Source organism: Haemorhous mexicanus, chromosome 6 (assembly GCF_027477595.1).
Source record: "Haemorhous mexicanus isolate bHaeMex1 chromosome 6, bHaeMex1.pri, whole genome shotgun sequence".
NCBI classification, from domain to species: Eukaryota; Metazoa; Chordata; class Aves; order Passeriformes; family Fringillidae; genus Haemorhous; species Haemorhous mexicanus.
The window spans coordinates 29,091,384-29,108,707 of record NC_082346.1 but is presented as its reverse complement, the minus strand read 5'-3'; the positions used below and the strand labels follow the sequence as shown (position 1 = coordinate 29,108,707).

The 17,324-nt window shown below is 41.0% G+C and overlaps 1 protein-coding gene across 1 annotated transcript in view; it reads right to left on the bottom strand.

Moving 5' to 3' along the window:
* The window catches only part of STARD9 (StAR related lipid transfer domain containing 9), a 95,912-nt gene that overhangs the window by 4,548 nt on the left and 74,040 nt on the right, over window positions 1-17,324 (bottom strand). Inside the window, exons 24-31 of the mRNA XM_059849554.1 lie at window positions 5,297-16,501; window positions 4,329-4,526; window positions 3,005-3,188; window positions 2,325-2,471; window positions 1,571-1,676; window positions 831-973; window positions 527-591; window positions 233-438 (exon numbers count right to left, since the gene is read on the bottom strand). Of these exons, the coding sequence (XP_059705537.1) occupies window positions 233-438; window positions 527-591; window positions 831-973; window positions 1,571-1,676; window positions 2,325-2,471; window positions 3,005-3,188; window positions 4,329-4,526; window positions 5,297-16,501 (12,254 nt within the window). The remainder of the gene's footprint in view (window positions 1-232; window positions 439-526; window positions 592-830; window positions 974-1,570; window positions 1,677-2,324; window positions 2,472-3,004; window positions 3,189-4,328; window positions 4,527-5,296; window positions 16,502-17,324) is intronic.

Below are 17,324 nucleotides of genomic sequence, written 5' to 3'. Positions count from 1 at the left end.
AAGCCACTTCAGCTTTATCTTTACTTTCAAACCACTGTCTCTAGTTGCACTTCACAGCAAGATGTGTTTAATATCAGCCTTGGAAAAGTCTTGCAAAGCTGAAGCTCCCATATTAAATAATTAAATTTCTCATTTACACCTGAAGAAATGGAACAAGATGCCTTTAACTTCCTGGCTGCCTACATCCAGATGGTGCTGGTGCTTGTCATCTGCTCCGTGTGAGGATACTCACCCAGGTGAATGTGGCTGGTTACCTTCTTGTGTATTCGAGCTGTAGTGATAGAGCTGTCAAAGAGATGCCTCTTGCCAGGATCTCTCAGCAGTCCCCATACATAGGGAAGAGGCCTTTCTATCACTCCTGCTCCCAGGAATCCATGCCTTGTTGCTGAAGGGAAGACTTTGTAGTACACCTGCACCTCTTTTTCCGTACACTGATACCTGTCAAAGGCAAGGGAAAGGTGTTGGCCCACAAGAGGGCCAGGTACAGAGAGAGACCTCCCCTTACACAGACCTGCCAGAAACTTACTTCCACCCAGCTGCTGCTTGGCACGTGTACAGGTTCCTCAGGTTGTGAGAGCATGCTGCCATTACCTTAGAAAACAATGACAAATGACACCAGCTTCACTCAAACATTCCAGCTAACACCCCACTCTCTCTTCTGCACCCCATGGCTGCAGCCTGGCTCACTTTCACCCATCCTTCAAAATTGCTCAGTGTGTGTGTCTGTACCTGACAAATGGGTAACTGTTTGTGATGCAGGACAAGACTCGTCCCACCCATTTTTGTTACAACTTCCAGAAGCAATAAGTGAAAACTCTGTTTTTACTTACCTCAGTGGTAGCATTTGCCAAGATATGTTTGGATAAATCTTGGTATCCTTTTGTTGAAGAGGAGTTGACAGAAATAGTTAATCCATGAGTGAACCTACAGCTGGTGCCACTTGAAGGAAGAGGGGGCTGAATTCTGCTGGCTTCTGCAGGAAAAAAAAAACCGGCGAGGGAACAAAAAAATGGAAATGTAACCCCATCACTCTTCTTACATTGTAGGGACTTAAACTCTCCACTGGAACCCCCAATCCTTCTGATCCTAATGAAGGAGTGATAACATCCCTTGCCTGGACATTCTGTGTGTTGGTAATTAAACTGCAGTATCTTGCAGTACTGAAATTTTAACAGTTATTGCCACATGTAAGAAAATAAAATAAGGAAAAATAGCTTAACTCTTGAGGCTAAAAATAAGAATTTGCTTGTCCAATTCTATACTCATTACAGATTTGGGCCCCACACCCTTTGCTTACTTCTTCATTCAAAATATTATCCTCATATTATCTGAAAAAGCTGTGCTTTGATGTTACCACATCAAAAGACCAACTTCAGAGTAAGCAAATCACCATTTAATATATAAAGAAATTCTAAGCAAGCTCTGGCTACTGGTTGGTGGTATTTTTCTGAAGTCATGTAAAGGTAGGGGCATCCTTGCAATATCCAGATTCAAATTGATTTGCATAAATGACAAATCTCATTAGGCTCTGGGACACAACTCAAAAGGAGCAGATGTATGTTTTACTTACCAAATGTTGAATCCTTATGCAATTGCTCTAATGTATAAAGCTGACTATTTCTAACAGCTGTGCGACCTCGTGTATCCTTTGTAACCAAAGTATTTCCAGAAGAAACCTGGTTTAAGAAAGTGCAGAAGTGGGAGTGTTCGTTCGAAGTGGGAAAAATAATTTGTGTTACATAGGCAGTGGAATATTAGTAGCAAATCTGCCTTACAACCTTACAAAGCTGGAAGCTTCTCTTTATCATGAGCTAACCCCTTTGTCTTTCCCCTAGTTATGAAATGATACTTTAAGTTGGGAAATTTAGCAAAACAAGTGTAGGGAACTAGCATGGGTTCATACTGCAAAAGTGACTTCAGGAAAGTCCATTTTCACACGTGGAAATTCAAGTCAATGCATGTATCATTGAGGGAGTCACTCAGAATATCAGATGCTACCAGATTTATCACAGGAAAAGGCCTGCTGTTTCTAAAACATTTGACAGATTCTCTGACAGTTACATAGGCAGTAGTAGCTATCTCAGTTTTCATCCACGAATTACAAAAAAAGTCCCCACAAAATAAATGTCACTGTCCTTTGCAATTACATTGCAAAATGCTCCCTCACCCCATGTCACCCATCTATGTACTAGTAATGCAAACTTGTCCTGCTTCAAAGCTGTGACAGAATTCAAATCATCTCAAAACCCATCTCTGTTCCTGCACTGTGCCTCTGTGCTTGAAGCACCAGGGGACATCAGTCTCACACAGCAGTGGTTTCTCACCTGCCCTTCCTGGCTGCTGAAATTACTTGCAGTGTATGTGGCAGTATTACTGCTGTTGTAACCAGATGTTGGGCCAGAGGAGAGGCTGAGGCTGGAGTCTGTACATAAAGTGCTTGTACTTGCAAGAGTCTTCAGTCTTGCTTCTTCCTGTAATAGGAATCACAGTATTGCAAAAAACAAACAAACAAACAAACACAACCAAAAAACACCAACAAAAAAACCCCCTGAGTTGAAAGTTGAAAGAGGAATCTAAAGAAATCCAGTTTCCTCTAAGAAGTGTTGACACAAACTTGCCATACAGAACGCATTAATAAGCAGGTTTGTTTGAAAGCCTGGGATCATATACACTATAGACTGAATGACCCTGTAAAACTTGGCAGTCTGGGAAAATGCAGCTTTTGCTCTCTTCTGCACATATAAGAGTTCAGACTATCAAACTAATGCTAGGATGCTTTTAAGAGGAAGAAGGTTTATAAAAAGATATCTTTTCAGTCCCATTTGCTGCTCTTTGTCTACTTCTCAAGCCCCTGACTTAATTTGCGGGTCAAATACAGTTGTTAAAGACTGAAGATTTTACTTTGCCAGTGCAACTACTGAAAGCTAGAAGACCAAGTAAAAATTACACCCAAAGAAAATCCTGAGAACTTCAAGACTATGTATAGATTCAACATGATGCTGACCTTCTGTAACTGAGAAAATATTTGTTCCCGTATCCGCCTTTTTTCTTGCTCTGCTCTCTCCCTAAGTTTGTCCCTAGCTCTCGCAATTTCAGTTTTGGTTTCCTCTCGTGCCCTCTGATAGTCTCGGAGCAGCAGTTCAATGTCTGAAGGGTGCTGAATGCTTCTTCTTTTTGGTTCTTGAACTCTGTAGGGATGGACAAGTAAGGGAAAAAACACATAATTACTTGAAATACCATGAGAAAATTGTATTTCAATTTAGAACAGGAAAACCTGCCAGAAAAGCAATTAAACCCCACCACACCAGCCTCCAAAAAGCTTTTCTTTGCTCACTAAAGGCTAAGTAGACATAAGCCTTGGAAAATTTCTCAGACTGAAAGTCCAATTACTACTGAGATTACTACAGTGGTTTCTAAATCAGGTCTCCATATGATATAAGGTTAGGGCTTTGGCATATCACATACAAGATAATTGAGTTGGGGAAATAGCTGTCTCCTGACCACAAAGGAAGCAAAACATTTAGAGAATATGGTGGGAACCGAGAAACTGAAATTCTAAATAGTGAAGTCGAGCTGAGCTTTTCTGATATTTAAAATGAAACTGAACTCTGTGGCTTTTAAGTTAGTGAAGGAGTGTTCTGGTTCCTGCCAGGACAGGGCTAATTTTGCTGGGAGGAGGCATGGCCAGGACACAGAGGTCATTCTGTGCCACCTCACATCATTGCTGTGGTGGGGGAAAGGCACTTTTCTGGCAGAAGGGGTTCCTCCCAGCTGAGATGGAGCAGAGAGAGCCATCCCATATTGTCAATTGTCAGGGGGCTTTCAGTTTGAATAATTTCTTTTCTCGCCCCTTTTGTTATTAATGCTGTTGCTGTTACTGCTCTTTTTCTTATCTCATTGCTGTTTCTAGCAAATTGTTCTTATCTCAACCCATGATCTTTACCTTTCCTACCTCCAGTTGGAGGGGAAGCAGCACTGATTTTAGCAGGACTACTAAACTGGAGAATACCATTCCTAAATCACAGCAAGACTGGTCTTTAATCAGTCTGCAGAGAATACTTGGCTGTCCCCATCCATCAAACACATATAATAAATTAGACACTTGTTATGGACTAAAATAAAACTATACCCAAGATTTTAATGAATGTTTTCTAAAATCAGGCACGTTTTTTTTCCTGAAAGCATTTTCTATCCCAAAGGTGAATGCACCCACACTGAGAAGAATTCTGCCCCTGAAGTCTCAGATGTCAGCAAGCACCATTAATGTGCCCCCATTGTGAACACTGTCCATGAGCATCAGGACTAAAGAGAGGTTTCCAATGCCCTACCTGGTGTTTTCCACCACATCTCTTCTCAGCTGTTGCAGATATTCTCGGCGTCTGCTGGGGAGATCGAGATCCCTCTGACTTACATCCAGAGTCTGGGACAGACTCAAATGCTTCTGGGGGCTCAGGCTTCGGCTTCTTTGGTATCTTTGTAGCCTTTCTACTCTTTCTTTCCTCAGAGTTTCAATAGTTCTCATGTGTCTGTTAGGGAAACGTGAACAGAGTGACAAAATGCACCCTGCAAAGTTAAATTTTCTGATTTTTTAAGTGCTTAAATATTAGGTAGATTTTTAATGTAAAATTTTTATAGGAATCTAATACCATCTAATATCTCTTTGTCTACATGATGAGAGATGATGCAGAAACTCTAAAGTGCCACTGCTTTTCTGACAGCAGGAAATGTAAGAGAGGGTGGTGATTACTGCTGGTTACAGCTGAGAGGAAAATTGTGGATGGAGACTAATGCAGCTGCTTCAAAATTTTTGTTGTAACGTTCTCCCAAACTCAGTTCTACAATCACAAGAATCAAGTATCTTGTTTTTATAAAAATTTATTTTGTATATTTATGGGGGGTTCAAATTATTTTGGTTTATTCATACTGCAGCATTTATTCACAGAAACATGAATGGGATATTTCCATAAACAGGATGTATCAATTATTTTTACACTGCAATAAATCAATTAAATATATTCCTACTCAGCAGGTACACATGATAACTCTTGTGGCTGCTAGAAATTTTAAGGGTGAAGTAACACTAGATTTGAATTACACCAAATCACTTTTCCCTGTTTTCTTGGAGTAACCCCAAAATTTTGTCCTAAATGCATTGCTTAACAATTTTTAAAATAGGCCTGATAATGTATCTCTTCAAATTCAGTGGGACTGAGTGATTGGCTCATTACTAACTGCTTTTTAAGCTGCATGAAGTGTATTAAAAATACCTAAAACAACACTACATAAAGTAGTTTACCTTTCATAAAGTTGCTGCTTCACTGGAATTGTCCCTGGCTCATCTGCAGCTCCTCTCTGAAGGACCCTCAGCAGGGCATCTGTTTCCCCAATGCCATAATTGAGCTTTGCTTCAGTCAGTTCCACTGTGAGGGGATGCTGATGCAGATCCAGGTGAATGCTAGACATGATCTGGGCACGCTCCCTCTGAAGTCTCTTGATCTCTCTGCTCCTGCTGTCACAAGGGTGGTAATTCCCTTCCACTTCTGTTGACTGTGTGCTTCTGGGCTTCTTGTCTGCCTGAGCCCTTAAGTCGGTCACGCTGCCGCTCAAGCCGAGGAACAGAGGAGGAGGGCTGCTCTTCACACCACACCAGTTGCTGAATTTATTGTGTAGGGGTAAGTCACGGAGGCTGTAGCTCCGAGGCCTGTAGGGCTTTGCAAAAGCAGAGTTCTTGCTGAGAGGGATTTCAGTGTCACATTCGCTGCCAGTGACAGAATCCGTGCTGTCGTCTCGGAAGGACGGCTGCACGTCGCTCACGTCAGAGAGCGGGGGAGGGCAGCTGTCCTCATTCCTCCAGAAGAAATCATGAAATTGTACAGAAGATGCTTCTACCAGAGGTTCTGAGGATGTGCCAGCATTTGCCTTACTTGAACAAGTGGCACTAATTTTTTGATTAAAAAGTAAGTCAGCGTTTGGAGAAGGGTAGTTATGAGTCAAAGCAGTATCAGAACTCCCAGAGTACTTTTCGTGCCCGGTTCCAGCTGCAGAACCTCTTCCACCCCTTGTAACATACATACAGCGAAGGGAATGTGCCACTGAAGCCTGGTCTCTGACATCACCCGTAACAACTTCACTGTGGCCTGACACCTCCAGCATGCTGCTGGAGTGGTACAGCCGCTCTGCACAAATGGTAGTGTGGGTGTCAACCCTCAGCCTGTGCTGCTGCTCCAAGTCTTTGGAACCATCCTGCCCTAAGATGTCTTTGGCTGCTTTCTTATCTGAGAAAGTTCCAGATTTCTTTCTTATGCTCTTGTGTTCTCTAGAGGTGCTTGATTCACTGTCTGTTTCTGTCTGTGAAAAATTGTCCACGTGATGTTGCATGCTGAGCTGTGGGCCTGCCCTCAGCTTCCTCTTGGTGTGAAGGGGACTTGAAGCAACACTGGAGTATCCAAGAGGTTCCTTAGCAGGGCAGGCAGACTTGCTGAAAGCAGTCTGGCTGCTGGGACTAGCGCTAAGAGTAAGAATAGGGGAAGAGGCCCTGTCGACTAGCAGGGTATTTTTGTACCAAAATTTTCTTTCAGCTGGAGTCTCTGTTTCATTGACACTTCTTCTATCCTGAGTGTAAGACGTTGGAGATTGAGAGGTGCTATTAGTAGGGCTGCTAACTACAGTGCATGAAGAACCATCTTGCCCTGAACTCGGCAAAGATGGTGTGAGAGGTGAAACTCTAGTACTACCAAAAGCAACATTCTGCTGTTCATTTAGTGAAGTTTTTTGAAAATGTAAGATAGGGGTGGAAGTTTTGGGTAAACGAGGCAGACGCATAAAGGAGTCTTCCAAAATGCTGTCAAGACTGTCATGGAAGTCAGAACTGCCCAGGCTTTTCATCCCTGTTTGTTCTTGTGTTCTTTCTTCAAGAGTGGGTGTTTCCTCTTTCCTTTTGGGAATCTCTCCTACTGTATCTGCACCAATTTCTTTCCAATCAACATTTACTGCCTGAGCTGCCGTCCATTCCTTTTCCATTTTTGCCTCCACTTCTTTTTCTTCATTTTTGCTTTGAGGTTTTTCCAAGATCTCAGTCTGAGTGCCTACATCTGCTGTAGTCTGAGTACAGCTATCTGACCTAATAGCCTTTACAGCACCTTCAGTTCTTTTTTGCTTGATTTTGGCATTCTGCTCACTGTCTATAATACTCTGTTGGGAAAGGTTTCCCAGCAGCTCAGAAGTGTTCTGAAGAAGCTGTGACAGATGCATGGACAGGTTTTGCATGCTTGTCCAAGAAGAAGGTTGACGAAATAAATCTCTGTTTGTTTCCTTCTGTTTTGCAGAAACATCTGTATAGCTTCTCTGATGTCTTCTCTGCCTTTTATACCTTCCTGAAGTTGCTGTTTGTGTTCCTTGCTCACATGTAATCCCTGGTGGTTTTTTGGAAGGTTTTTCAGACTCTGAAGGATACAACAGTACAATTTCATCAACCTGCATTGAAGAGTTACCAGGTTGTGTGGAAGGATTCTCAAGTTCAGCAGTGTTGTTTTCTGAGTGAGTCTCCAATGTTTCACTGGACATGTTGCTGTACTGTTTGGTGCTGTCACTCGAGCATGCTGATTGCAAGTCTTCTCTGACACTGTCCCATTCTTGAAGACCTTCTATGCTACTCAAAGTGCTTGACAAAACTTTTGCTGTAGCGTATGAGCTTAGGTGAGAACGAAAAGGAGAATTTTGAGAGTTCAATCCATTGTCTACACTGGAACATCTCATAACTTTACGATTTTCCATAGTCAAAGGAATTTGATTGCAAGAGACATCGCTTGCACTTCCAAAAGCATGCTGTTTCCAGCCAATCCTGCAGGCCCCATCTTGTTGCCATGGGTGAATGTAAGGGTTGATATCACTTGATCTAAAATGCATTGCATCTTTATTATCTTGCAAAAATAAATCAGCTTCTGGCTGGTATCCAGCTTCTTCTCCCTCCCCTTCACTACACTGAGCTACAGAATTGCTCTTTGAGTGGACCTTTGCTTCTGCACACACAGAACTGCGAGCTGTGGGCAGTAAGGGTGATGGAGATTGACTAGTACAGTCTTTCAAAGACTGGCTACTTTGGCTTCTTGCTGCTAAATTTTGTAAGTTTTTGGAATCACAGTTTGCAAGCTTTTTATTTTGTGCCATTTTTTGCTGAAATCTTGGTTTAGGTTTAACTTGTAATAAGTTCTTTGATTCCTGCTTTGAAAATCTTTCAATTCCATAAAGATCATCTTCAGTTGGTGACGGAGGCTCGACACTCATATTCAAATCTTGCAGTGATTTAGATGCAGAATACAACAAAGGATCTACCTTAGATGAAGCTTCCAAAGTACATTCTGTGTCAGAGAAAGCAGCAATAGCTGGAGCTGATACCCTGTGACTTTGTAAATAAGGTCTCATTTCACTTTGTTTGCAGCCCTTTGTACTCCGTGTGGTAGAATATGATCTTTTGCTCCTGAATTGCACCAATTTGGATTCTTGAAGAGTTAAATCATGGTTTTCTGACAAAAACTTTATGGAGGTAGTTTCATTATCTTTTACAGAATTGAGTCTTTCTGATTTCAGGGTGTTATTCCTCATTGTAGTGTCTCCCATTGTTGAACAAGTGTTTGCCTCAGCAGCAGCAGCGCTATCAATGCTTGAATATATATTATTTTTGCAAAGTAAAATCTCTTTTCTACCATCTACATTTGTTCTATCTGGCAGCTGTTCTATCTGTTCACCTGCAGGCACATACTGACAGTAATCCTGCAGATCTGCAGGGTTTCTTTCAAAACCCAAGACAGTGTGATATGGTTGCCTGGGATCAGGGCTTCTGTATGTGGGATATGCTTGCCCGAATGAATTGCAGGTGTATTCAGGATCCACTTGAACATCTCTTGGATGCAGATTTTCCAGCATTGTAACTTGTGAGCCTATTAATTCATTTGGAGAATTTGAAGATACATTAGTTAGCTTTTCAGCAGGTTCTCTACTTATTGTATTTCTCTGCTCTGTCTTCACTGCAAAATGTTCAGCTTCAATGTTTGAATGCAGTTCTTCCTTACTTCTGTTAAGTGTATTTCTCATGTGTCCCTCTTTGATAAGAATTGCCCTTCTAGTATCCCAAAAAGGTAACGATGGTAGTAAAAGAGAATTATCATTTGGTATTTTCTCTATGTGTTTGTTGCAAGCTTCTTGGGGTGGAACTTTATCCCAATGATGCTGATCAATTTCTGCATCACTGTCAGGTTTTTTACTATTACTTCTGTATGCAGGTTCCCCATCTACAGCAGAATTTTCATATGAAGTACAGTCTGTGTCTGAGACTGGAAAATGCCTGTTTTGTTTTGCAAGAGAAAGTAAAATACTTCCTGAAGCACATATTGGCTCATCAAATACCACAGCTTTATCAGACTGAGTGTCTTGTATTTGCAAAACAGCAAATGGAGACTGTTTCAATGTATTTGAATGTGAAGTGTCATCTGTGCTAGTTTCACCATGGCCTATATCTGCAGTTGAAGGAAATTCTGAAAATGCTGTTAAGACTGGGTAATTGACTCTTGCCAATGACTGGGGAAAATCTCCTTCTTTTACAGAGCACACACCTGCAGAATTGCAGGACACTTTCTCAGTTGAACAGCTGTCCTGAAGTGAGTCCTCAAGCTGATTAAATACTAGAGATTTTGAGTCCCCAAGTAAAGAAGATGTGTAAAAAGCACTGAAGTTCTTGGAGCTTTGAAATGGTGTCTCAGGTGGAGTGTCTTCTGCAGAGTGTGATGGCAGAGACTTTGACTCATTATGGGCAGTCTGTCCTTGGCTCTGGAATGTGAGCAGACCCGATTCTGGTACAGTCACGCTGTTAGTGTTACTGCAGTGTTCTGAGAACTCATGAATTTTATCTGCTTTTATGTCACCACAGTTCTGGAAATAACCTGGAACAATTTTCTCCTTTTGCTCTGTTTCCACAACTTTTTCAGGGAGTTTATCACTCTGAGCGTATGTGGTCTCTGCAACCACATAATTATTTTCCTTTTCATCTCCTTTTTGGGAAACACCAGAAAAAGTTACAGATACACTCAGATCTGTTGATTCACTTTCAAAGTACTTTGTTTCTTCAGAGACAACAGTATCATTTTTACCTTTGTCTCCACTGCTGACAATTAAACTATCTGCAGATGATGCTGGACAATTCAGAAGACCAGGAGAATATTCAGAAGTGCCCAAGTTCCTACTATAATTTAGAAAGTCTTTACTATGATGTGGATGTTCCTTTGGAGACTTGTTCAGGCCTTCTGAAAGGGCTGAAGCCTTCTCAAAAACAGCATTGCCTGACTGGTCTACACAGCACTCTTCTGAAACATCATGTTCCTGATTTTCTGAGGGCTCATGCTGATCACCAGCTACACCAGGAAACTTGGCATTTTCACATTTACTGTCTGCTGTCAGATAGCTTGCACTTAAAAATGCCTTCTCATCAGGCAGTGATGAGCCCTCCAAGTGAGGTACTTTCTGAGTTGTATCAATATTCTGAAATATTTTTTGGGTAGAGCTTTCTAGTAAAGAGTAAAGGGTTTTTCCCACCCCTATATCTTCCATCACTTCTTTCTCTGAGGAAGACAGCAAATTTGAAGTATCCAGCACTAGTGAATCTGGCACAATGATATCCTTTACATCTTGAGCTGTATCTTCTATGGAATTAAGACAGTCTTTCAATAATTCATTAACCATTAAATCCATACTGTGTTCTTCATAAGCATTATTAATATCCTGTAAGATATCTTCAGAAGAATCTAATTTTTCCAAGAAAAATGAGCTTCCTTTGGCCCTTTGCTGAAGTACAACAGTCCCAGACTCAAGACCACCTGCACTGTAGGGAGTGAAAGAGCAGTTATCATTGACAGCTTGTGCAGATATGTCATAATCAGGTCCATTTTTAAACACAAAGGATTCTTCCTCCTGCCTCTGCTGCATGGTCCTGGCTTGCAGAAGAGCTACACTCTTACTTGGCGCTTTGGCTGGAAGACGTTTGTCTTCTCCCATTTTGTTGGCTGTAACAGATGTACCAACACCCATCTCACTCTCCATCAATGTTTCATAGTAAGGCAGAACAGCCCCAGTTCCAAGACTGCTGCTAGATGGTTTTGTACATCCTTTCAGTGCAGTGGGAACGTCTTGAACAAGATGGGAATTATCACTTCCTCCAAGATATAAAGGCTGTTTCACAGACTGGCATGGGGAGTCTTGAAGTTCTTGGTTTTTTTCTGTACACTTCTCTGATGCTGGTGGATTTTGTTGCTTGCCAGTGTCTTCATGATTTCCAGAAAAACTGGTAGACACCCACTGGCTTTCTCTTAATACTTCATTTAATCTGCTATTGTCATGTGCCGTTTGGTAGCTGCCTTTGTTTTCAGGGAAGAGTTCATCCAGGTTTTGTAAAAAGATCAGTTCTACCTCCTCCTCTGTGCTTTCTGCATATGTCTGCTTTTGTCTGTCTGCTTTGGCCATTTCTACTAGCTTCATCAATTGCAATGTCTCTTCCTCAGCTCTGGAGCCTACTTGATCCAATTCACAAATGTCAAAACTTTTTCTAACAATACCTACATTCAAGTTTTCTGAAGTGCCATGCTCAGGAGATGGCACAGAGAAACTCATACACCTGTGTCTGTCAAGACTTGTAAATTTTTGTTCAGGTCTGTATTGGTCAATATCAGCACTATCTTCAACTGAATATTCACATACATCAACTACATTTCCCATCTCTGCAGCAGAGTCCACTGAATCATCATCCTCACTCATTTCAGTGGGGTCTTGGTATCTTGAATTATCCTCTAACAGTGTATTTGATTCTATTTCAGAAGCCATCAGGTACCTTTCAGGGATCTTAAATTGATCTAAAATTTCTTCCTTGTCACCTCTGTCACAACACATTTGACACAGAGCTGGAGACTGTTCATTTAAGTAAACATTTTCATCTGTGCATAAATCTTTTTGCCTCATAATAACCAGCTCCTCAGTGTTTGTCATGGTAATCTGTTCTTCACTCCCAGCCACTTCACATTCATTAACCTTGTCTTCCTGGTGCAAACAGTTTGGTACACAATGCTCAATTATATTGTTAGAATTTATTTTTCCTTCATTTTTAAGTTTTGTTGAAATATTTTCTTGCCTCCTTGGGATTAGTGGTGTTTCAGCTACATTCTCTGTTGTTCCATTCATCTGTAAAGGCCCTTTGCAAGTATCAAGGAATCCCAAAGCATTCTGAATAATATCTGTTGTGTGGGAACACAAAGATGAAGGAGTGGTTTTGGGAGCAACAGAAAGCTCTTTTGAATAAACACCTATTTCTATTTTCTCACTTACTTCTTTTTGGCAAAAGCTGCTTGTTTCAAGTTGGCTGCCAGAATGCAGAAAGGCTTTTGATTCCTGAGCATGTTCTGCCCCTGTGCTGGCTTCCTTCAGTTCAGCTTTGTGCACCTCTCCATGTGTCAGGCACAGATTTGTATTAAACTCACGGTGAACTTCACAAGCTGTGATATCAGTATGTTTTTTTGGATTCTGAGTTCGACCAGTGTCTTTGAAATCCCTTTTACTGTCCTCAGTTACACCTTGGACTTGGGCTGCTGGTCTGTCAGGTAAACTTTCAGTGTGTCTGGATTTAATTTCCAATGCCCTTTTTTCTAAGTTGCTCACCTTATTGATTGATTTTGTTATCTCCTCATCTGTGGCTGTCCCTGTATTCTGATAAGGAGCCAAGGCTTCTTCTGTATCTGTTTCTATGTCTCTGAAAAATTTGGATTCTTTATTTCTACAGGAACTCTCCTCTTGAGAAATGGCAGCTGCTGCATTTGTGTTGCATTCAAATACCCTTCCCAACTCTGAATTTGCATTGTATTCAGCATGAAAGTCCACTGGGCAATCACTTTCAAAAGATGCCTCTTCTTCTCCTCTAGATTCAGGTAGAGATTTGTTCTGTGTTTCTGTTTCCAAGAGAACAGAGGCACCAAATTGTGCAGAAATGTCAGTTATCTTGTGTGTAGTGTTTTTCTGTCCTGTTGACTTTGAAGAGCATGTTGGACAGAGGCAGCCAGAATGTACAGAATGTACATCAGAACAATTTTTTGTGACACTGACTTCCACAGTAAGATTAGATGTAGCATCACATTCTCCTTTCACTATGGTGACATGCTCCAATAGTTTATCATAGTTTTCAGTCTCACATGCACTTTGAAAAAGATTAGCTTTAGTTGAAACTTTGTAAAATAGGCTTGAATTAGATTCTGGGAGAAAATAATTTGTATTCTCACAAATAGCAGCAGGAAATGAGTTGGTGTTTTTCCCATTTACATTCAGTAGGAAATAACTTCCTTCATTTACCACTAGGTTTTCGTATTTGGATGAAAATTCTTTCTGAACTGCAGCCTGAGAATTCAATACATTGTGTCCTTTGCTTTCGCTGCTTTCTTCTCTTATGTTATCAGTGCATAATGTAGAATTTTCTGAAATTTGCTGGGATAAGCAACTCACCTGACTGTCTGCTAGAGCACATTCAGGGGAATAATCCTTTGAATCAGGTTTGTGTTTGAATTCATAATGACTTAGTGAAGACAAGTCTTCATCCTTTGATATGTACTCACCATGATCTCTGACCGATGGCACCTCTGGCACAATGTCTGCTAAGCTGTCTGTGCTCATTTCCATACAGATTCTCTCTTTTGGAGACATCTCTATTGGTGTTGCAGACTGATCATAGCTTGTGCTGGCAGCAACAACTAAAGGGTGACATTGATAAGCTGTCTTCTGTGAGGAAAAGTCTGTCTCTGCTGCTACTTCTGCAGGTATTTGCTCATGATCTGTTTCTTGCGTTGTTTCCAGATGACTCTCCCCAGACCTGGGGGGTTCTTCTGTATCAGCTGACTCTGCTCCTTGTCCAGCCAGCATCTGAAGCTTGTAAGTGCTCACTAGAGAGCAGCTCTTGTTTGTTAAGTCACTGAGGAAGAAACCTTCATCACAGCATGTGGGTATTTTTTGTACTGGAAAAAGCTGCCCACAGTTTCCAAATTGGATGTGTTTTACTGCAGATGTCTGTGTTGAGGTCATATTATGAGCAAGTCCTATAGAACACCCAGCAGCAGGTTCACTGACAGGTGCATTTCCACTGCCTGAATCTGTCACACCTGACTCTGTCATCAAGTTATTGTAGTCATTGTCAAGCTCATCTTTTGAAAAAGTTTGGAATAAGTCATCTTCTAAATCTGTATCTACACAGCCATTCTTCTGCTCCACAATTTGCACAGGTAACACAGAGAAAAAAGGTGTTTTTTTCAGAGTGTGATCTTTTGGCAACTCTGGATGAGTTGTGGTGGCAGAACTCTCCTCTTCCTTAGATACCAGTGACAAGCAGTCTGCAGTGGAGGTGCTTTCCAAACAGCTGAATGTTTGTGCACATTCGGGAGCAGACCTGTAAGCAGACAATTCACTCAGTTGCTCTTGTTCAGGACAGTGTGACCTTGAATGTTCATAATAATCATGCTCTGCTGAAGTAGGAACAAAAGGGGAACTTGGTCCTACTGAGCTAGCAAACGAGGATTTTACATTTGGAGATTCCAAGGAAGAACTTTCATTAGAGTTTGTCCATCCCTTTAAAATCTTATTTAATGATCCATTCTCAGAAGTCCTGCTTGCAGTTGTTGTTTCAGGTAAAGGTACTTCCAATGTGTCAGAGGAGAAAACAGAGTTTATTTGGATTACATGATGTGGACTGTGAATAATGCTGTGAATCTGCTTAGAGCCAGAAACAAAAGAAACCTCAGCAGCTGACTGCTTTAGATCATCTTTCTTTAGCCAAAGTTCTGGTTTGCTCGAAGAGCACGGACGAGCATCTTGAAATTCCAAGTTTTCATGGGAAGAAGATGCTGTTATTCTGGGGCTGCTGATGTCAACCTTTGAGTCACAGGAAGACCAGGCATCATTAGTAAGCAAAGGATTTCCACTTGCATAATACAGTCCTCTTTCAGGAGACCTTTCTTGCTCTACAAATGAGACTTTTGTTCCCTTCAGCAACTGCTGGCAAGCATTACTGGAAGCAGTCTGTGGCTTGGTGTTCAAATAAAAGGAACTGCTCAGCTTCAGATCATAATTTGTCCCTTCTGTACCTCTGTTGCAGGTCTTGGACTCATGGTTTTCCTCAATCTGTATAGCTGGTAATTTAGGAGTTTGTAACTTCCAGAAAATCTCTGCTGGCATTTCATCAGATGAGTCAGATTTGGATTCTTCTACCAGATCTTCTGCTGGCATCTCTTCTCCATCAGCCAAGCTATCCAGAGAAAAGCTTCTTTCAGCCTTTCCCAGTCTCCTACGAGATGCATATGATGTCACCAAAGCTGAAATATGGTTCTCGGTTCTGCTTTTGTAAAGCTTAGCTGGCTCATGATGGGCCTTTAACTTGTAAAATTGGCTTGTATTTTGCTTTTTGGCTTTATTTTCCTTTTCTATCAGAGAGTCTTGTGACATTTGACTGTCATCACTCTCAGAATCTTCTGGGTTGGCAAGACATTTATTTCTGTCAAAATCTTCTAGTTTCAGTTTCTCTGGGAAGGCTTTTGCATAAGCACAGGAGAGTGAATCTACAGAATAGGAACTGTCAGTATCAGAAATCTCATTTTCATCATCCTCTTGCCAGTTCCCCAGTGTATCCGTGGCTGTCTTGGGCACTCCAGCACTAAGCATCTCGGCACTGTGCCACTTTTTTTCAACATAAGAGAGTGGTGTCTGTGAGTTCATCTTAGTGAGATTTCCTACTGATGTCGCTGCCACCAGATATTCTCTCTCTTCCACTGATGATTCCTCATGACTTGGCAAGGCTGAGTTTGCCTCTCTCCTCCAGTTCTTGACTGTTTGGTTTAGATGCACTGATGGTGGGTTTCCATACACTGCTTTCTTAATTTGTTTAGGAAAGTTTTCTGGAGAAGACCTATGGCCTTTTCCATTGATATCCATTCTGATCTTTTTATTGAATACCTGAGCTTTATTTTGTGCTACATTGCTGCTGGCAGGCTGACTTGAATCTCCTAGCACCTTTGATTTTGTCATTCTTCTCCCTGTAATAAAGGTTTTAGGCTCATCTTTCTCCTTGAAATGAACAGGAGAGGCACCTTTAGAGGTCTGGTTTGGAGATCCATCTTGCCCTGGACTGTCATCCAACTTTTCCATTTTTTTATAATTTTTATTGATATAAGCCATGATAGCTGAATCATTAGAGTGCTTCTCTCCTCCTTTTTTATTTTCAGTTGAAGATGTTTTTTGTTTTTCAGTTAGCTGCCTCTGGACTGAAAAGGAGATCCCCTTTTCATCATTAAGGTCATCACTCCCAGAAATGTCTTTACCACTCCTGTAAAGGTATTCTACAGGTGACAACCTCTCTCTTGTACTACCTTTACAGTATTGATCAATATTTGGTGAGGTAGATAACTTGGAGACAGACTCCCTCTTCGAAAAACATCTGTGGAAATAAAGAAGAAATAAAGTCCAATCCTTACTTGAATAATATAGGTGACATTTTCACCACAGTAATTTATCTTGCAAATAAGAATAACAATTCATGAAGCAACAATCTTAACACCTCTCAAAATTCAGTTCTAGCAGGGAATAAAAAAATAAAATTCTGTGACTAATTATAAAATCCCCTTGCTATCTGCTTTCCAGATATGCCCTGCACACAAAGAAATAGCTCAATGCTATGAGATATAGCTTCATATTGAATCTCTGTAGGCTCAAGTAGCTCTAAATGTTAATTAAAAATAAAAGATAGTTCTAAGTCACAGAAATCCACTTAGCAAAGTTTAGTTATTTCCTGCTGTGGAAATAGCTAAGGACCATGCTGTGATAGCACTGTAGCATGCCAACATTTTAGCTTTGCATGGAGATGTTTATTTAGCTTGAGAAAGGCTGACCAGTACAAAAGTCCTTTCCATAATCAGCCCACAGATACCAATATTCTGAAGGAGAGTTTGATGATGATCAAGATAAAATTGTGCAGAAGTTAGTATTTGCCAACAGTTTGAACAAGGCAACAACAACAGCTAAGCCACTTCTAAAAAGCCTTCTCAAAGAGGTAAAAAGTGGGCTTGAGAGAGAAGTGTAAAAAAGTGAGAAAGTCCATGTCCGAGAGATAAGTAGGGAATGCACTGTACAAACCCAAAGGAAATGGACAAACAGATCCAGCTTGATGTACAATAAAGTGGGCTCACTGATATTGCAGATTTGGGGATTTTCTTCAATACATTGAAAGGCATTCAGGTTAGGTGTCCTGAAAATACCTTGAA